Here is a 21,632-nt window from a genome sequence, read left to right on the forward strand (position 1 = left end):
GTAACCATGAGAGCTTCACTAAAAGGCTTTTTAAGTAGGATTTCTGTTGTGGATTTAAAACCTAAGCATGTAATATCCTGCTGCTCAGAAGGAGAAGTGAAGGATTTCATACCATTGCTTTTTGTCTGTACTTTTAGTCTAATATGAGAGGGTAGACAGAAACAAAGGTATAAGATTGAGCCTTTATGGGACCCCTCTGGTTTGTCATAACCTTCAACAAATCTCTTTCCTGCAATAAGTCTTTACTTATATTTGTGTGAAACATGTAAACTGTTGGCCTGCACTCTGACTTGAAACACTGCCCTATGCGCAAATAGCATTACAGCACAGCAAAGTGTAAAATGCTTGTTCATCTGTCAGTAAAATAATAAAAGAAAAAGTTTTATCCTTTCACATCTGTAAATAGAAGAAGTGAATGAGTTGATTAGCTTTTAACTTGAGGACTTGTATTGGATTAAAAGCATATGTGATTTTGTAACTCTTTGAGCTAAAACTAAAGGATTTGACATTAAGAGTCATTTCAAACATGGTTTTGTTGGTCGCTTTGAGATTTCCTAGATACGGCCAATGTTTTACCGCTTGTTTGTCATTGCCAAACATACAGATTGCCACTATTGTTAAGTGAGGTTTCTGAGGTAATTCTCTCATGGGATTGCAGAAGCAAATTCAATAGCTGTTTTGTTGACTTCTATTTTTTATTTATTTAAAATAATTTTATTATAATCTTTTTATATAGTTGTTTAAAGCTTTGCCTCAACTATGTTGTCCCACTGCTAAGATGTTTCATTTGTGCTCCAGGGCAGCGGAGTTAATGACTAGGACCGGCTCAGTGGTGACGCTTGAGGTGGCTAAGCAGGGGGCTATTTACCACGGCCTGGCCACGCTTCTCAACCAGCCCTCTCCCATGATGCCTCGTGGTAAGATTTCCCAACTGAAGGCTGACATACATGCCTTGATATTATTGTGTTTCTGTGCCTCTGACCACTGGGAGATTTTGAGGTCGTTGACAAAGGACAAGCATAATTAAAATAACTATATGGGTTTGGTTAATAACACCTGCAATCTATTGTTCTACAATTTTCCACATGCGTATCTCTCTCTGGTCTGTACAGCAGCAGACAGGGGTCGAGGGGACAAGGGGAAAGCCAGACCGAAGAGTGAAGGTTTCGAGCTTTACAACAACTCTGTTCAGAACGGATCTCCAGAGAGCCCCCAGGGAGCTTGGGACACTTATCCTGAACCAAAGAGGGAGGAGAGGCTGCTGAAGAACCGGGCAGACCACCGCTCCAGTCCCAATGTGGCCAGTATGTGTTTACTAGAAATTCAACATTTTATTTTCATACCCTGACATCTCATTTATTAGCATTGGTTTATTTTATTTTGATAACAGTAAATAGTCAAAATTAGTGTCACATCAGAAATGTAATTAATGCTGGAATTAATCATGGAATTAATGCTGCTTGTGGACCCATGAATGAAGAGAGAATCCCCAGAGCAGGAGCATGTGTTCTGTTCTTATTTACATGTGCTGATTTTTATTTAATTTAATTTTATTGGCCAAAACAACTGCCAATGGTGGGCCTCCAGAGGAAAATGTTGGAGTAATTTTTTCAATTATTAAAAAGAAGTCATTTTATTTGGTTATTTGTTTGTGAACATGGCTTAAAGGCCATTTTCCAGATCAGTCAGCCTTTTGAGGAATGTGTCCTCAAGTATCTATTTCTGTTGTTTGGGCCACTTCTAATGAACAATCATACTGTTACTCTTCATAATTTGTGTTCCCTATACAAAGATCAAGCCCAGAGTCCAGGGGGAAAGCCTGTGTATCCTGGAGCACCAGGAAAGATCACATCCGTCTCCACTGGCAACCTCTGCCCAGATGTGAGTGAAGTACTTACACATCACAGGGAGAATACCAGAGCAAACCATCAAAGCTAACACTTTCTACCATTCTAGACCTACTGTGTACACAGCACAAGACAAGCAATGGCAGCAAAATGAACAAATGATGACAGTGTTGTTACAGATGTTCGACTCTTAACGTTTTCAAGCCTTGTCTCTGCGTTGTCTTCTGTTTTTAATCAAGGCATCGCAGAGTTGAAAATACTAGCATTTACACGTGTTTCTGGCACATTATTCTTGCTTGAAAGCAAAGTAATTGAAACCTGTGTTATCTGCACATTTTTTAAACCCGGCAATTAATTTTAATCACGTTGTTAAACCACCGTTTCTGATTAGCTAATCAGCTCCAGCTCTGTGTTCCTCCGTAATCACATGCCATGTCAACAAACACATTGGTTTCCGTCACCGCCGAAGCAGCCTCACTGATGATGCGGGCATTAGTAACAGTCTGACTGAAACGTTTTGGGAAGCATATCGGAGCATTTTGTTTTCATCAGTGGCTTGCACACAGAGCTCTCAAGTTTAGAAAAGCCTCATCAAAGCACAGCTTGTCATCAGCTCTTAATTTGTTTGCTTTGCCTAACAGGAGGAGCCGTCCCCACCCCGTCCAGAAGCATACCCCATCCCCACCCAGACATACCCCAGGGAGTACTTCACCTTCCCTGCCTCTAAATCTCAGGACAGGATGGGCCCTGGTCCCGGCCAACCATGGCAGAGCAATGAGCCAGAGCCACTTCCTCCTATGGTTGATCATCACAACAACAGCATGGCTATGGAGGTTAGTGTCTATAAATATTCACAAACTTTCATGTCTTTTCACCTGTAGTGATGAAATAGCTGTCTAGTCCAGTGCAAATTTGTTAGTGATTAGTTTAACTTTACAGGCAATTAATACTCATGTTGGACTAGGCTTTTCAGAACCAGGCTCATCCTATATGAATAATCATCATCATTATCATTATCATTGTTTTCCACTTAATTCATTTCAGAGTCGCGGTGTATATGAAAAATTGAAAGGGAAATTCTATATATTTTTTTTATTCTATATTTTGGCTTGCATCAATTGCATCACATTTCCACCATGAATGTACGTTTAGAAATATATTTTATGTCAGAATTATCATAAACCTCCAAGAGTAGATATATTCATAACGATTTTTATAATCTTTATTTTCCTGTACTCTAGAAAAATACATTTTATATTACATTGTTTTGAATGCCTTGTTTAAATCTTGAAGACTATTTGTGTTAAACTTTTGTTCTCCTTTGTGGTAAACTACATTTTGTCTCTGTTTTGAGTTTCCTAGCTTGTGAGATGCTTTGGATGTCTAGAGAGTTATGTAATTGTGTTTTGTTTTTTAACTAAAATATTTGAGGTTTTTATATTGCTCAGCCAGTTTCACTCTGTTTCTCAGTTAGAGCTTGTATTGTTTTCAGACATAGTAGAACAGTAAGTAATGTGTGTGTATGTTTGTATTTCATCGCAGCGGGGATCACGCTCTCAGGAGGAGCTGTGTGACGCCCCAATTGGTTACCCAGCTGACCGTCTACCTGAGCGTTTGAGGCAAGAGGACCTGAGACTCCTGCAGCAGCAGCGAGAGGCTGAGTATCAGCGGGATCGTGCAGCTGGAGAACACTGGAACCACCAGGTTTCCTCCTCTGTAGAGTCCAGCACCTCCAGCCAGGAGCACCTCAACTACTCTTCATCCTCATCTGCCTCCAAGCCCCAGAGCAACCACAAGACTGGTGCCGGCCGCTGGAAAACTCCCATAGTTCCCCACTCTGGCCCTGTGGGTGTGTCCCAGCCTTCCCGTATGGACCTCCCCCCTCCCCCTCCACCCCCACCCCCAGCACACTACGACTTTGATCCTCAAACTGACCTGCCCTTGCCCCCTCCACCTTCCATGTCTCAGCAGCAGCTGGCCATGGCTGACCGCAAGAAGCGCGAGGAGCAGCAGCGATGGTATGAGAAGGAGAAGGCCCGTCTCGAGGAAGAGCGAGAAAGGAAGAGAAGGGAGCAAGAGAGGAAGCTGGGGCAAATCCGTAACCCCATGGCGCCACCCCCTGCGCTCCATAACAACCAGCACGTCCCTACACTGCCCCCAGGACCACCACACCAGCAGATGCCCCCTCCTCAACCACCAGTGTCCATGCAGCTTCCTCAGCCCTATCTGCCCCAACCTCCACAGCAACCCCAAACTCAGCCACCGAGACCAGAGAAGCTGTCCACACTGCCCCGTGCCCCTCCTCCACCTACACAGGGTCAAGACACAGTAATCCGGGACCTGCAGCCCCAACAGCAACCTCGCACAATTGAGCGGCGCGACCTGCAGTACATCACCATCAGTAAGGAGGAGCTGTCTGCTGGGGACAGCCTCTCACCTGACCCCTGGAAGAGGGATGCCCGTGAGAAGCTGGAGAAACAGCAGCAGATGCACATTGTGGACCTCCTGGACAAAGAGATCCAAGAACTGCAGTCCAAACCGGAGCGTACGGCCGAGGAGAGTGATCGCCTTCGCAAGCTCATGCTGGAATGGCAGTTCCAGAAGAGGCTGCAGGAGTCCAAGCAGAGCGAGGAGGATGAGGAGGAGGAGGACGACGAGGATGTGGACACCATGCTGATCATGCAAAGGCTGGAGGCAGAGAAAAGAGCACGGGTGAGCCACGGTTGTCTGAATACATGCATAAGTAACAGATAAACCTAGAGACTAGACAACATCAGTAATAGCAATTAAGTGCAAAGAAATCATCCCCTTACCTCAAGTGTAGTCGAGACATGGTGTTAGAACATTGCATCTTCTGTTTTTTTTACTGGAGCGACTTGGATGATAATGTAGTGAAAAAGTAATTGAATTAATTAGCAGCTGTATGTCTAAATGGTCACAGATTTGGCAGAATAGTTTTTAGCTGTTAAAAAAATGATTTAACGAAAATCATGTCTTGGTAGAGTTTGAAGTGGAAAGTGTGCTTTTTCTGCCAAACTATTTTCTTAGGACTGGTATCAGACAAGTGATTGATCATTTAAGTATGCAGTTTGAACATGGTGGATATGCCCAGATTGCTGAAATATTGTCAGCCTAATTTTTTACTCATATTTCATAAACTAACAATGGTGTAGACAGCTAAAGCAATGTGTTGTAAGTTTCTTTGTGTGTGTATTTCTTGTCTGCAGAGGAGACGAAATTGTATTTTGTGTACAGTCCTTAGTTCATAGTTAGTTTGAACAAAGATTGTGATTCATTTTTGTTGATTGTACTTATTCAGTTTTAATGTCCAATCAAAAGTCTTCTTGGTTAGACCAGCAGGTTGAGCTTTTAGGTTTTTCTCCTTACATGATTTTCTCCTTTTATGTCCATGTAACATAGTGCCTAATTCAATCCAGGCCAGTGCAAGCGAGGAACACTGAAAGTCAGATCACAAGCTCAGCAAGGAAACGAATCCCAGAATTCTTTGAAGCTTTGCATTCAACTTGAAAGAATGAATGTTTTGCAATGTGCACCTGCAACATGCTTATGTCATTGCTTTGCCATGCTAAGCTGCTGATACCTGCTGCACTAATGACGGGGAGGGGCAGGGCTTCAGGATGCCAAGCACTGACCTTGGCGCCAGTGCTTGATCCATCTCAACCTACCACGTCCAAGTCAGCACATCTCATGAAGTTTTGAGTCTGATGTTAAAACTGAAACCCATAGGATCGTTTAGACAAGAAGGACTAATTTCCCATCACCTAAACCATAGAGACTAACCTGTAAGAACTAACCCACTTTATACTGAGTGTGCTTTAACACATGGCTACTAACCAAGCTTAATCATTCAGCCTTGACTTGTCAAATCATTCAAGCATTGAGTTTTAAGTTTCCAACAATAGGAATGTTTTTCCCATAAATATTATCAGGCAGTATAATTTTATTTGGTCAGGAGTTACGTAAACGGAAAAAGCATTGGTTAAGTGACAGATATTAGCAGTAGATACAGCTAAATGAAAACTTAATTTAAACAAATCTTCAGTAAGGCCTCACTAACTAATGCACTAATTAGCATAATGTGAGTAAAGAGAAATTTCTAGGTTCCAGACAGTTCAGCACAGTGTTTCGTGAGTGTCTGATTACTTAAAAGCTGGTGTTTACAGGTTTTCAGGAAGGCTTTCCATTGACCTTATAAAGTTTATTGACTGTATAAATTACCTAATTGAGTGCAGTTTAAAGCATAAAAAAAAAACAGTCTCTAATCTTTCAGAGCCGTTACCTTAACTGGCAACATTCAAGGGAGCTCCCCACATATTAGCAGCATGTCTCCTACTGAGAGGCTACTGTAGCTGACAGCAGGAACTTACCTTTTCCCTTTTATAGTGTTGAAATGCTGACAGGAGGCAAGCTGGGAGTGGAGGTCAGCTCCTGTGCTTGTTTCAAGGGAAAATATTGCCTAAACTGAGCAGGGGGGTGGTGGAATGATGCGGAAATTCCTCGCAGGCTCTCCTGCAAGCCAGCCTTTCTCCAGTTCCATGCATGTTTTTGCGGAGGGGAAGTGGGCCGCTGGCGCTAATCAATCCCATACTGCCCAGGAATGCTGCTGGCAGTGCAACACTGCGTCCCAGCCCACTGCACCAGCGTTTTCACTTTTATCTTTTCTCCCCCCCACCCCTCCTTTTTTATTTCTTTCTTTCTTTGGTCTCTCTCTCCCAATCTTCTTCTTTTTCTCTGCTGTTCTCGATGGTTTCTTTTTTCCCCCCCCCACCCCTTGCAGCAGACTGCTGTCCCAGCAATCTCTGTTCTAGACTTGGTACGTTCTTTATGCTGTTTATGCTCTCTTCCTGTTTTCGACTTCACATTTGTGTCTTCTAGCTCACTCTTTCCCCATCATCTGGTTGTGGGGAGTCCATCCTGGGATGTGTTTTGTTGTCGTTCCCTTCTTTCACACAAAAACTGCCGCTTTGAACCTTTGGCTAAGATTGAGCTTATAATATGGTCAGTTGTGGCCAAGAGAGTTGTTCATGATGCACTTTCTAGCTTATTAGCGACACACATATTTCGCCTACATTCATTGGCCATTTTAATAGCCGCACATTTGCATTTTGTAGGTTTACATCACTGACTGTAGTCCCTCGGTTGCTGAACATTTTATCAGCCCTTTCCATCCCATCCACCATTGTAAATGGCTGACCAAATATTGTTAATTGAAAATTTGCTGCTTTGACATCCTCATTTTTGTGGTTGTTGGATCACTGAGGAAGGGCTTGAAGCTGACAAACTCAACTGAGCCTTGAAAAAGATGAACTATAGACTATAACTGTACACCAAATGTCCCCCAATAGGTTTGCAGTAATGCATGTAATAATCCTGATATTAAAATTGTCTCATCATATATCGCTTTCCAGTCTTTTTGTATTCACCTGTATTTAACTGAACTCTTTGTCAGTGACTGGCAACATGGTGTCATCAGTCAGAACAGAATCCAGACCGTAACCTGGATTCAAGGTCTGCACTAAATTAAAAGCTTAGATCTAAATTAGATATATTCTCCTGGACCTTCAGAGAGCTGATGAGGCTCTATAGATTTCCGAAGCTGTCGTTTTCTTGTGGTCAAAATGAGAAGGGACGGCTAGTGGGTGCATGTTCTTCTGACCCTCTCTTTCCTGCTGCGAGGCCTTGGCTGCATGCTCAGGCCACAACGGTCAGCTGCTCTCTCCCATTCTGCTCATTACCATCAGGCTGAGAGTCTCCATGCTTTTATGCTACATTGCCTTTTATCATCCGTGCTTTGCTCTCTTCCCTTCAGTTTCCTTCCATATTTGGATGCAGCTGTACTGTGGTATGCATATGTCTGTTACAAACGTGGAAAGGCGTTTTGTGTGGTTTTTCCTTTGTTTATCGTGTTTGGGGGCTATTATTATTTTGCTCATGTGTTTGTGCTGATGGGAAGGAGTCTTAAGCTCCTCTTTGCAGGTTTTGTCGCATGTTGGTGTTTGTCTGCATGAATGGTTGTTGCCTGTGTGCCTAGCTGCAGTGCACAATGCTGTGCCACAGGGTCCTAGTAGTGGCTGAATCGTTTTAAAATATACAAAAAATGCCTTTTCACAATACATTAGATTAGTCTTTTGAAAACGAGCACTGTTTATACAGAGGTTTTGGCATGGGTCTAAAACTGCATTGGGTTTTTTCAACCCACTGTTTTACTGTTTAACCGTATGTTAGTGTAAATCTCTAGTCAAATGCATGCCCATTTACAGCTTCCAATATGTATATACTTAATTCTGCTCTAATTCCAGAATTGAGTTTCAGACTACAGGACTGTGATATGCTCACAATGGTGCTACTCCTTTTAAATACTTGGGTCTTCAATGCGCTTGATGTGTGTTTGTCACAGTAAGAGGAAAAAAATACAATTGATTATTTTACACAACTAGTTATTTACTGCTTTTTAATTTGTATAAATGTGTCTTTTAATGATGCATGCAGTTGTTCAGATACTAGTACTCTCAGATACTGTTGTGAGAAACATTGTCAAACTGTCCTTACATGATACAGAACCTCCCTCTGTGTTAATCAATTATAATTAATATGTCAGTTAGTTGCCACTATTGGGATACACTTGATTACTCAATCAATGCAACAACCGTAACAATTAGCATTGTTAAGGATGCCAGATCTAATCCAGCTCCCAACGTGGAAGCAGCTGTGCATTTTTGTGTGTGTGTGTTTCTCAGTTATATTGTGTGTGCACCTCCTCAGCTGCAGGATGAGGAGCGAAGGCGGAAGCAGCAGCTGGAGGAGATCCGTAAACGTGAGGCAGAAGAACGGGCCAAACAGGAGGAGGAGAGACGCTGGAGAGAAGAGGAGAGGGCCAGGCGAGAGACTGAGGAGAAGGTACACCAGGTTGACCAGTTCAGGAGCTGGCAGCACATGCTAGCTACAACCTTTATAAATCCTGAACATCTGTCTCTCCAACATAATGTTAGATTATGTTGGTAACAAACAGTGCATTTCATTTAGAGGCGTTTAGGAGTAAATGAAAGGCCATTTCGTAATGATGGAGTGCAAGAGCTATTTAGATGGTAGCTGTAGTGGGGAGAGCTTTCATTTTAGGATAGCCACATGTCAGATTTTTTCCTGTTTATTGATGTTATAATATTTGTGCTTGTTAATATGGCCTGTATTTGAAGTTGATATGCTGGCATATGTCAAACTAATTATAGTTTACCTCGGCCCCCTACGCACTAGTGACTTTTATGTGGATGGAATCTGAGGTTTTTGCATTTCCAAAGGATCCGTTATGTATTATCATTTTCCTGAACCGGAAGTGGTGGGCTTTGTGTGTTTGTATTAACATTGACCTTCTTTAAGGTTTCAACTGAGTTCCATATGGATGAATTCTGCCAGAAGCTGTAAGTGGTTGTGACAGGAGGCTCCTACAAATGCCCAGTACTCTGGGTTGACCATGTGACATTGGAGTAGAGATACGGTTTCCTTAGTGAGCCAGTTAAAGCAGGCTTTGTTAGGTCAGTCAGGATCAATAATCGCACTATGCTATTATCTCTGCTCAAGATTAATTTAAATCTGTGTAACACGTGTGTGTTACATGTCCAGTCTCAGTTGCTTATGAAATGTTTCACCGGGCCATTGAATTACCAGTGGTCTGAATCTACCTCATTCATCACGAGTGCTCAATCAGAACATTGTCTCAGTGTTTGTGACCATTTATTCTGTCTGTCTGTCATTTTCAGACCACTGGAAATTCAGAGCCCTGTTATGATGTCCAATTGCATGTCTCCCTCTCCTGTGTTTGTGATGTATCCCCACCCACCCACCCCCCCCCACAAAAAAGCATGCAAATCACTTGTCAGGTTTTATACAGAGTCCAACATTTTGTTGGGAAGCCATTGTCATTCCATAGACATTTGCTTGGAACCGCTATTGGAAACATCCAACACCTGTTGTGGAGGCCATTCCAGCCCCCTCTCATTCGTTCATCAGTGACATCTGCACTACACACTAACCCAGGGAATCCATTTACAGAGACCAGAGCAGCCTTTCCACTGAGCAAACACTCAAATGCCAGACAGTCCCAGAGCACCTTACACATAATCTGCTCAAATTTTCCCACAGCAGTTAGGACCAGCCCAATTTGCTTGTGCCCTTAGCTGACTTTCTCAACTCTCTGGCGACTCCTAGTGGACCCAAATGGTAATGGGGGCTAGGGCCCTGAAAAAGACATTATCTTTAAATAGTGCTCTTTTGCACACCTTTAAAATGCTTATTAAATTGAATTGAATCAAATAAAAGAAGAGTGCAAGTTGATTGTTCTAGTGAAGGTTATAGTAACAGCCTAAAATTATTAGCTGTAAGAAAAGTCACTGTATGGTATTAGTATATCATTGTAGAACTGGCTACAGCATCAGGTGTAACAACCTGCAAAAATGCTTTAATGTATTTTAATAGTACTTTAATAAACATCTTTTAAACATAGTCATTAATTCATATCTATGCAAATGGACTTGACAAATATCTAACATTCTGTACATAGTTTCAAGGCTACAGTGTTTCCAGAAAATGTTGGTACATCCCAGTAATAATAGCTTTAGCATTTAGCTTAAACCTCAGCAGTAACCAGGTAAAGGAGCATGTAGGTGCAGCTGTATCTGGCTAAATAAATATAAAACATGGTTTCTAGTAATAGATGTAATAAAGGATATGTAAAAAGCTAATGGTCATTAGGACCTCCCCGTGAGATATTAGGACTTCCCCAGTGACCTGTTGTGCAGGTACAGGAGCACAAAGAGGCTCGTCTAAAGCAGCTCTAACCGGCTCTCCCTCTATTCCCCCTCAGAGGAGACAGGAGGAGGAATACTACACCCGTCTGGAGGCAGAGCGGCGCCGGCAGCACGAGGAGGCCGAGCGCAAGCTGCTGACGCCGGACGAGCCTGGTCTGTACAGACCTCCTCTGCCCCGGGACTACCAGCCCCCCACTCCCGCACCCGCTCCCGCCACTAACAACAACAACAGCAGCAGCAACCCTCCTCCAACCCCGCCTCAGAGAAACACCTCCTACCTCAAAACCCAGGTCGTCTCCCCCGACACCTTGTACACTGCCAAGTTTGTCTCGTACAATGACGAGGAGGAGGAGGACGCAGGCTTAGCAGGTCAGGTTAAGCTTTCGGCCACACGCAAGTCCTATGGCGACCTCCCAGCCGCCCCAAAGCCCCAGCCGCCTCTTCCAGCCGTGCGCAAGCCCCGGCCGCTTTCAGACGGCATCTTTCTGTCCAGCTCATTCCAGCAGCCCCCGCTGGCCAATGCCAACAGTACCGCACCCAAGGCAGGGCAAGCCCCTCCCCCTCCCACCAAACCCAGCTTCATTCCATCAGGCGCCCCAAAAGGTAGAGATGCTGAGGAGAGAGAGGAGGCCCCTCGTCTGCCCCTGCTCCTCCTTCCTTTTTATTGGTTGATTTCCCATTCATGTTTAGTTTTTTTTTGGTTTTTGTTTGTTTTTCTGTTTCCAAGTGAGAGGCAATTCTCTCCATTCTCCCCCTCTCTCTGTATAATCTCCATAGAACTTTTAGCAAAGTCACTTGCGTGATTGCTCATTTCTTGTTTTCCATCACTTTGTGTTGTCTTTATTTCCATTAGTCAATCAGATTTGTATTGTTTTTGGATTATCTGTCCAAATTTGATGTCTTCGCCTCCACTCCCTAGTTCTTCTTCTTCCAATCATCCTGACGGTGTAAAAGCAATCGATTAGAGCCCGTGATTGGCTGTCCACTCCAAATTCAGTTCGAGTACTGTTGGTTTCGCCGGCCATTTCATCTCTCTGTGGTTTGCTTTGGGGTAGGCTCAGGCCTCCGCAGACGCTCACTCGTCCAATATCAGCTCAGGGAACGAGACACTGGCTTCTTGTCACTGGCAAAGGGGAAAAGATCTGTCACATGAGGCACACACTTTTTGTGCATTGCTGTTTAAAAATGTATCTCATTCCTCAATATGATTTACATCACATTAGTTTGTTTCATCTTTTTTATTTTTTCTCTTTCTTTGCTTCACATTTGGTCACAATTTTTAGAATTGTCATGTTTTTCTTGAATCATCTTTTAGCAGAAATGTCTCAAATTTCTTTTAGCCTTATTATATTCATACTTGTGTTGGTACATATTCATATTATTCATCAGGTCATTTGAATGTACATGGAAACTTCTTCTAGGCCAGATGTTTTAAACAGCTTTGCACAAAATCCAAAAAATGCCTGTAATGCAACCCAGTCTAACAAAGATGCCCAGTGTATCTGACCTTGCATGTAACCTGCACAAAGCTAGCTACTCCCCGCATCCAATGGACCCTGCTATGATCTGAGCTGCATTTTTTTCTAATTAAGAAACAAATCACAAACCTTGCTTTCCCACCGCAGTAAATGCCCAATCCCACTGGCAACATCCGTCCTTGCGTAGACTGTTTCTGAGTTTAATCTGGCTGTATGTCCACTGCTATTTGCTATTACTGCCCATGCATTGCTCTGCTCTCCATCTCCCCAATCAGTTTAGCCATTCCTTTTGGTCTGCAACACTGCTGAAGCTTGATAGGTACAAATTGGAAATGTCAAGTATTACAGGGATGCATTATTTTAAGCATCTTTCCCATGTGTGTGCAGTTACCACAGACAATAATTTCAAAGATACATGGTAAAAGCTAGTAAGCAGGTACTGAAGAAAGGAAAAAAAAACAAAGTAGCTGCTTTTGGCTTTTACTATAAGTAAATGTATGTACAAGGAAAGTGTTGTCTTTGGTAATTCTTCTGACTGATGCTGTTGGAAATATGCTAATGCATTCCTTATAATATCAGGAGATTATTTATACCATTGGCATTTGTAATAAATCATGTAATCACTCCTGATGAGTAGATTAAACGTTTTTTCTACATTGTATATTCATTCACACAGCTGTACGTGTTGCAGTTGCCACTTTGGCTTGCTGTCCCTGCTCTTTTCTAAACTGCCTGGCTGTCCTCTTCTGGGTTTGTGTGTTTGTATCACATCATCATTGGCTTCTGCACGCCTTCCTTTTTCACAGACCCACCCTGAAGCTTCAGGTGACCACACAGCACCTGAGGCTCCAGACCCATCTCATTGCCTCCAGTCCCTGGAGGTTCATCCCTCTCCTGGTGGAGCCAAGGCTTCTGAGCTAAAGGGCTTTTTGGGCTGAAGAGCGCTTTCAGATGGGTTTTTTTATGGTGCGTGAAAAGGAAGAATATTATCCATAGGCCATGAATACCAATGGAGCCTGGGGTGGCTTTTGTAAGTTAATATATTTGGTATTGAATTATCTACAAAATCCATATTTATAACTCACTTGAAAGGACCCTTTTTTATGTTGCAGTGGTTTCTAAATTTGTGGTTTGAGCAGTACCTTCCTGAAATGTCCAAGCCCAGTTCCAGACAAGCACTCTTCTGGTCCTTTTTGCTTGAGAAATTTTTTTTTTCCTCCACCAGCAGAGTGGGTTTTTTAGTTCACACACGTCAATGTGTTTGTGTCTGCACCCCTCCACCCCTTCCCAGTTCATTTCATCATCCAAGAAATTAAAACAACATGCATTGGATCGAGGTTGTGCCAAAACCACAACTGCTGTATGAACTAAGGTTGATTTTCCAGGTTGTAGAAGGAGAACCATGCTGCTTCTCACCCTGACAGACAGACACACACAGACACGTGAGCCCTCAAGATGATTCTGTCGGCGGGTCAAAGGTGGAGGTCACGGTAAAGGCCAGTGGTGTTGACTTTCGTTGGCCACAGCACTTCGTAAACACTGTGAGAGATCAGAGAAACACTAAACATGCCTAAATAAAGGCTTCCTTTCCAATCCGGTTTTAGACTCAGTAGCAGAGTCAGCTGAAAAGATACAGCAAGCATTTTAGTTTTATAGTTCACATTTGGGCTAGTGTGTCTAAAGCCAACCTCGTACTGATGAAGCTCATGCTGGCTGGCTGACCTCCACCTTCACCTACTGATCCAGGGACCCTGCTTCAGGTGTGCTTTCAAATGCTTCTAGACTAACACAGCCAGCTTCTTCTAGATCTTCAGCTTCTGGTCTGTGGCTAATGCAACTTACTGTAGAAATGTTAAAATGTTAACAAAAGTTGCTGGGTTAAGATTAAGACCGTTTGGGGCACTATTTAACATTTAGTTGCGTTCTTTAGAGTTTTGGAACAAATAAATATAACAAATGATGCCCCGAAGATTACTGAATGTTCTGTGTCTGCACAGGGAATGCACAGATTTGGGAATTCTAGTTATCTACTTATAGCCAATAATTGTGTTGTATGCTGTTGATGGTGAAGGTCTGCCGCCTAATAGTTCTGCTTTTCAAAAATCAAATGTTGGTTTGAAATATGTTACACCTAAAAGTCTTTTTGTGCCAAATATTTTAGAGAATTGTCCTATTACCAATATGATTCCAATATCAGAGTGCATCCCTAGTCTGCAGTGAGATGAAACAAGAGAACAGTCCAGTTTTCCAGCCAAGCAATGTTCCATTTCAAACCCAGCAGCTTTTTAACAACTGAAATTACCATTTACTCGAAACAAAGCAGCCAATATTTGCCATGAAGTTCACTGTTTGCGTTCTGTTTCTCACCATTTGCCAAAACCAAAACAGGATTTAATTCATACACTGGAAACACAACAGCAGGAGTTGTAGGATCAGGAGAAGTTTACAAGGACCCACGAGAGAAATGGACAAAAGGGTGAGTGGCTTTGGAAATATAAAAGGCGTCTTGTGAGGGTTAATCAAACCAAATAAAACTGTTCAGCTTCATCTGTGGATGTCTAAAATGTCTGGTTCTGATGGCTTCTAGATTTTTAGGCCCATTTTTGCAGACAAAGATAAACATCTTGCTTGAATGATGAAGGGACTTGTCTCGTTGCAGTGGTCAAGAGCAGGAGAATTCCTTAGGTGGAGCCCCTGAGAACCTCACATTTAAGGAGCGCCAGAGACTCTTCTCACAGGGAAAAGAAGTTTCAAACAAAGTGAAGGCCTCTCGGAAGCTGATGGAGCTGGAAAACGAACTGAACACTAAACAGTAACCAGCAGCCTTAGCCGGACTGATCACTAATCCCTGACCCAGCACTGGAAAAATACAGAGAAAAAAATAAAAAGAAATGATCCAGAGATCCAGCCAGAGCTTCCCACAGATTTCCAAAATTCCTTTTTGACTTGTGTTGAATTATTGGACCACTGAATATAATTTAGAAGCATCGTTGCAATAAGAGCGACAGTGCCTCACTGTTTCCCTCTAAAATAACAAAGACGATATTATAATAAAGCACTGTAAAATGTTTTAATTATATTAATGATAAATTTCAAATGACATTTTTGTTTGTGAAATGTTATTCAAACAAAGTGATGCTCTCTTCACGTTTTATTATTATTTTTAAGTATCACTCAGTAACGTGGGACATTTTTATGGTGGTCTATTATGCTCTATCTGCATACTTACACATTTAGTGTCCTTCTGAAAACAAGTGCTGATATAGAACAGACCGATATCTTGCGTTCACGTGACCCACCAGTTTATGGGATGGAGTTGGTCGCAGTAGATTTGATTTTGTAGCTTTTGAGTAAAGTGTGCAACCACCTTAATGGATTCCAAACATAGAGCTGCTGGTTCACTTATATGTTCATATACACTGTTGAACTTTCCTCACCTCTGGTGCGTCTGCGTTGAACTCATTTTTATTCTTTGGACGAAGTTCGCGTGACCTCGTCAGCATGATTTGCAAACGTCAGTCTTCCTCTGACTTCAGAATCTTTATTTTGACTGTTGGCAAATGTGTCATTCCAGGGGGAGCAGAAGTTTCAGTTTTATAATATTCAGAGTTTTCTATTTTCCCACTTAAGTTTTGTACTCTTACTGAATGGACTCGATTGAACTGAATGGGCGTTTGTATAGTTGCGTGACACTGAGCAGCTGATGTAGTTCTGACCAGTTTGATGGTAGCATACGTTAAAGAGGTGATTTGAGAAAAGAGGTAAAAGGAGATGAGAAGTGGATGCCTCGCCTTTGCTTAGCAGGTATTTATTTGAACCTTGTGACACAGTTGCGCATTGTTTTCTATTTATAAGTCTGGACCATCTGTTGGAAATTAACCTGTGAGAAGCATACACATCAGAGAATTATTTGTATACCTTTTTCTGACAGAAAAGCCCTGATTGTTATACAGATTCATTTTGGGTTTAAGTAGATTTCCCTTAACTACAGTATTGGAGATTATATTTGCATTGAAGGTGTGGTTACATATCTCCACTGACAGTCTAGATTTGCTGGTGTATGTGTAAATAATTTTTCAGACTACACAAACTTTGTAAATTTAAAATGATGCATAAGGCTATAGTGTCAATATCCTCTTTTTTTCTGCTTCAAAAAATGTAAACTGACATGTATACACGTTCATGTTTTCCATTTTAGGTTAAAGAATTTATTTGATTCATTTTAATGGTTGTTACATGTTAGGCTTTTGTAAATCATAAATAAATGCAGATTTTACAAAAAATAAACTACTTTTTTGAAGGGGGTAATATTTTTTTTTACTGCAGTGAAAGGTAGAGAAGGCAAAGCAGTTCTTACAGTTTTTTAATTTATGGACACGGTCTATGGCCAAGACACACACTAAAGGAAAATCTCACAGGTCTCTGACCAATTACAGTTTACATTTAAAAGATTAAATTAACCAGAAATCTGTCAATTCAAACAGGGAATAATCTTCAGAAGTGCCCTTTTGTCCACAGCTGAAAATGAAGAGTATAGCACCTGATGACAGCTGAGATGATAAAGAATGCTGGAGAAACACTACATAGGTGTTAATAAATTGCTGTCTTCACTTCTGGCCCCTTAAATAATGACATGACCATGAGTAGGAATGTAGAACTTTTGTCCTTCCTTTCAGTATGAACAGAAACCACACTCACATGAAACCGAGAGAAGTCTGTTTGAAGCTTAGTGTCTGTTTGAACAGGAATCAAAGACAGTTTTCAGGTGTGGTCCCAATGAGGTTACAACTAAGATCTGTTTTGCAGAATTGTTTGTTCTGCAAAAGTATGGATTAGCCATGTTTCTCAACTTCTGTTTCTGTTTCTCAGGTTTTCCCTGCTGTAACACACCCATATCCATGTGTGTGTGTCTGTGTGTATCGCTGGAATTATACAAAAACCCTGTTTATGCAAAGTAACTTTACAGGAAAAGCAAAACAATATTCCCTTCCAGTTTGAAGTAAATCTAAAAGGATCATTTACATGAATTTTCCACATAGTGTGAAAAACACCTGACATTTTCTGACTCTGTCCAACAAAAAAAAAAAAATGCCAAAGCAAGCTGTGAAAAAGTGGAATAAAACATGGAGAAAAAAATGTAACGATCTCCCAAAAATTTCACTTTGACCGAGTGGGTGCTAACCTTTAGTTTCATGGAGGTATTTTTGAAAGTTTATTACTGCTTGCTCTTGGTCCCTTGTCTCTATGGAGCCTGGGCGAAGTTTGCGGATCTCTTTTATTGCCTGCAATCCAGAAATATCCCTCGTCTTCACCAGATAACAGGCCAACATCGTCCCTGTCCGGCCATGGCCATGCATACAGTGCACTGCCACTCCCTGGAACACATGAAACAAGAACAAGTACTCAACTAAAATATCAACATATCAATCAGCTGTACAGCCATGTTTGCTTAAGACTGAGAAACAGGCTGTGATTGGATGATTATTTTAATAAAATAAATGTTGAATTCTATTACTGCTCCATCTCTGTCAGAAGCAGAATCATATATATGTTTTCCCCACTTTTTCATCATTTTAAAGTTTTGTTTCAGTTTTTTAGAATAATATTTTAGAATGTGTTCTCTCCTCTAGAGCTGTCAGTGTCAACACTTCCCACCTCTAGAGCAGTCAGCATCAACACTCCTCTCCTCTAGAGCTGTCAGCATCAACACTTCCCTCCTCTAGAGCAGTCAGCATCAACACTTCCCTCCTCTAGAGCAGTCAGCATCAACACTCCTCTCTAGAGCTGTCAGCGTGAAGTCTCACTTCTAGAGCTGACAGCATCAAATCCTCTCTAGAGGTGTCAGCGTGAACTCTCTCCTCTCCTGTAGAGCTGACAGCATCAAATCCTCTCTAGAGCTGTGAGCGTGAACTCTCTCCTCTCCTGTAGAGCTGACAGCATCAAATCCTCTCTAGAGCTGTCAGCGTGAACTCTCTCCTCTCCTGTAGAGCTGACAGCATCAACTCTCTCTCTCCTCTAGAGCTGTCAGTGTAGTGGTGGCAGGTAAAAAATATTCTAGGTTGGGCTGCTAGTATTTAAAAAAAACAAACACAGCCAGAGTGGGTGCTACAAATTTGGCCCTGTACATGCAGAGCACACCTAGAAACACTGCCCAGTAGCAACATAAATGTAACAGAAACTCCCTTTTATCAATATAATTTGTTACATATTTCACATTTGCAAAAATACTCGTATCTCAAATATATAGTTATTGATTTCACATAAATGTTTATTTAATTAAGTGAAAAAATGTTTTTCCTCCACCAGGAAGTGCGGCGCCCTAGCGCCCTCTATTGACCCCTAACTCTGTCAGTGTTAACTCTCATCTCTCCTCTGAACTGTCATCTACAGCCAATAATATTAACTCGCACCTCTGCCCTGGAGTTGTACATAGTCACTGTCTCCAGAATACCACATTAATAGGTGGAGGAAAAAACGTATAATTTAATGGAAGTCAGTGTAAAACATTTTAATTTCAAGTAATTTCAGAGCATTTGTACTGGACCGCGGTAAAGTCGGTTTCATATTCGACATTAGTTTGACTTTCGGAATTCCGCTTTTTTTCGCCAGTTACCAAACGTATATTCATCGGTGCAGTTGCAGAATCCTAATGTAACAAAGGAAACCAAAAAATGACATCCATAACCTTTATTTACTAAACTCTACTTGCTGAGATTAAACCAGAAACGCAGCCGACTATCGCTGTTTTTATCCCTGCGCCCAGCTCCAGCGTTAGGGACCGTCGCACAATTACTAGAATAAATGTGTTTAATGTAAATATCCAAATATGAATCTCTTTCCTTATTGTACCGAATGATGTCACATCAACTTGCAAATGTACACAGTTTTATTCCTTACACACTAAGGCTAATTTTGGTGGAAAATGTATTATTTATTTGTTTATTTTTAATAAATTCAATAACCAAATATATATTAAAAGTTATGGGACCAAATGATGTCAAACCAACTTACAAAAGTACAGATATTGCTTCTTCACACATTACAAGGCTTATTTTGGTGAAAAATTCAGTCATTCATTTTATAAAGATTAAAATAACCATATAAATCTATTATTCTCTCACGTCGTTGGACCTAATAATGTTAAACCACCACAGAATAGTATAGATTATTTATTATTCACATATTACAAGGCTTATTTTGGTGAAAAATTCAGACGTTAATTTTATAAACGACAATTTTTCACCAAAATACCCCTTGTAATGTGTGAAGAAGAAATATCTGTATTTTTGTAAGTTGGTTTGACATCATTAGGTCCAACGATGTGAGAGATTAATAGATTTATATGGATATTTTAATCATTATAAAATAAAATACTTTTTTTTCACCAAAACAAACCTTGTAATGTGTAAAGAATAAATATCTGATTAAATATAAATAAATATAATTTTGTCCCATAAGTTTTAATATTTATTTGGTATTCCTTTTTATTCCTTAGTGTGTAAGGAATAAAACTGTGTACATTTGCAAGTTGATGTGACATCATTAGGTACAATAACGAAAGAGATTAATATTTGGATATTTACATTAAACACTATACATTTATTCTAGTAATTGTGCGACGGTCCCTAACGCTGGAGCTGGGCGCAGGGGTAAAAACAATTGGCTGCGTTTCTGGCTTAATCTCAGCAAGTACAGTTTAGTAAATAAAGGTTATGAATGCCATTTTTTGGTCTCCTTTGTTACATTAGGAATCTGCAACTGTACCGGTGAATATACGTTTGGTAACTGGCGAAAAAAAAATTCCGAATGTCGAATATGAAACCAACTTTTCTACTGGTCCGTTTACCACGAGTATTTCACACAGCTGCTGTTTTTAAATGATGTTGTAAACTAAAAATCCACAAAAAAAATGGGCTACATGTTTTTCAAAGGACGCAAAAAGTGTAAATGGACTCTTGCCTCTCCTCTGGAGCTGGCCGTCTCCACTGTGCTGATGAAGCTCTGGGTCTGCGCGGGGCTGGGCGGGGTGAAGTCCACCACGGGTATGTGGTGGAGGATCAGCTGGGGACAGCACTCGTAGTTCGGGGGTTTGTTCTCACACAGAGTGACCAGGTGCTGCACTCCGCTCTGCAGCAGGAACCGATAGTGCTCCGGAGCCGAGGGCTGAGCCAGACCCGCCAGTTTCCCGGGGACCACCCAGGAGAAGTTCTCAGGACGAGCGGAGTTCTGAGACATGTTCCCTTCAGACCCTGCTTCAAAAACCCGGACTCGCACACAGTCAGAGCTGAGAGCGCGCCGTAGAGACTCGGGGGAAATCCTCAGACCGTCCACAAGAACCTTGGATAACGACGCTCCGGAGCACGTGATAAACACCCGACACACCTCAAGCTTCGCATCGACACGAGGGAAGGGAGGGCCTTGTCCAATTTCTGCCCTGAGCCCTAACAAGGGCACACAGAGGGACAACAGAACTGGGACAATGATCCACTTTAACTGTGTGTGTACAGTAAAGTGAGAAGAAATCTAAACAGAGGAGAGGGACTGAAAGTGGGCACAAACACGCACTGTATAAAAATGTTCCAGTTGCAGTATTTTCCCTTCATTCACTGAGTAGGTTTGTCCTGGTTTAACGAATGAACTGCATTAATGTCACATCAAGATAAAGACCACTCAGCACAGCACAATTTATAGCTGTTCTTCATGCTTTCAGCCGCCAGGTGTCACCAATGTGCTTTAAATTGACAGTTCAGTTAGGACAGGGGTCAGCAACCCGCGGCTCTTTGATCTCTCTGATGCGGCTCAGCTTTTGAAAATCATTACTGAGTATTTATTTAAAATGTAATTTATTTTAGTTCGTTCATTTTCAAAATGTAATTCTATGAAGATTATGGCGCTCTTGTAACATCTAAAATATATTAATATTTAAAATATTTTGTCGCTCTTAATACACGTCACAACTTCCAACGTGCGACACCCGCCAGTGAGCGGTTTCTTGAACTTTCTGACCGCTGACTGCACGGCGCCAGTGAAATAATGACGTCACGCAGAGAGAGGACAGCGTTGTTGTTTGTTGCCAGTGGATAATTTAAGTTCAGCGTTTTCCCCCCATTACTACAAGGACTCAAATAGACATTGAGTATTTTACTTAACCGTCAACACAACGTCTTTTTTCTCAGAGTTAAAAATATTTTGTTGCATGCAGAAAAGTTATTTCATTTTCTCTGCAGTCGTTCATTGATTTTATAAATGTAACACACTATAGTTTGTTTATACACAGCACAAAGGCAAAAAAAAAAAAACCCTGTTATATACAGTGTTATTTTATGTAAAATTTCCAAAGGGTTTTGTGGCTCCCAGTGTTTTCTTTACTGTGTGAAACGGGTCCAAATGGCTCTGAGTGGTAAAGGTTGCCAACCCCTGAGATAGGCCCTTCTTTATTTATATTTTAGATTTATTTATTTATTTATTTACTTTGTCTAATCATG

The 21,632-nt window shown here is 41.4% G+C and overlaps 2 protein-coding genes across 16 annotated transcripts in view; one reads left to right on the forward strand and one right to left on the reverse strand.

Annotated features, from left to right (window-relative positions):
* afdna (afadin, adherens junction formation factor a) overlaps nucleotides 1–16,447 on the forward strand; it is a 101,567-nt gene extending 85,120 nt beyond the window's left edge. For 6 of the 15 annotated variants that reach the window (XM_066676908.1, XM_066676911.1, XM_066676912.1 and 3 more), the window contains 9 exons: nucleotides 799–917; nucleotides 1,113–1,304; nucleotides 1,793–1,881; nucleotides 2,489–2,680; nucleotides 3,390–4,559; nucleotides 8,631–8,765; nucleotides 10,726–11,272; nucleotides 14,536–14,623; nucleotides 14,807–16,447. In XM_066676908.1, coding sequence (XP_066533005.1) covers nucleotides 799–917; nucleotides 1,113–1,304; nucleotides 1,793–1,881; nucleotides 2,489–2,680; nucleotides 3,390–4,559; nucleotides 8,631–8,765; nucleotides 10,726–11,272; nucleotides 14,536–14,623; nucleotides 14,807–14,963 — 2,689 coding nt within the window. In that variant the 3' untranslated portion in view covers nucleotides 14,964–16,447. The remainder of the gene's footprint in view (nucleotides 1–798; nucleotides 918–1,112; nucleotides 1,305–1,792; nucleotides 1,882–2,488; nucleotides 2,681–3,389; nucleotides 4,560–8,630; nucleotides 8,766–10,725; nucleotides 11,273–14,535; nucleotides 14,624–14,806) is intronic. The other 9 variants (XM_066676915.1, XM_066676923.1, XM_066676921.1 and 6 more) reach the window with 3 other exon arrangements.
* On the reverse strand, nucleotides 11,704–20,660 carry dusp23a (dual specificity phosphatase 23a). Its single transcript, XM_066676925.1, has 3 exons — nucleotides 20,107–20,660; nucleotides 17,330–17,522; nucleotides 11,704–11,792 (listed from the first exon to the last, which is right to left on the reverse strand). The coding sequence occupies exons 1-3, from the start codon at nucleotides 20,380–20,382 to the stop codon at nucleotides 11,764–11,766; spliced, it is 498 nt and encodes a 165-aa protein (XP_066533022.1). The 5' UTR covers nucleotides 20,383–20,660; the 3' UTR covers nucleotides 11,704–11,763.
* Between the last annotated feature and the right edge of the window lie 972 nt (nucleotides 20,661–21,632).

Source organism: Hoplias malabaricus, chromosome 7 (genome assembly GCF_029633855.1).
Source record: "Hoplias malabaricus isolate fHopMal1 chromosome 7, fHopMal1.hap1, whole genome shotgun sequence".
Classification (NCBI taxonomy): domain Eukaryota; kingdom Metazoa; phylum Chordata; class Actinopteri; order Characiformes; family Erythrinidae; genus Hoplias; species Hoplias malabaricus.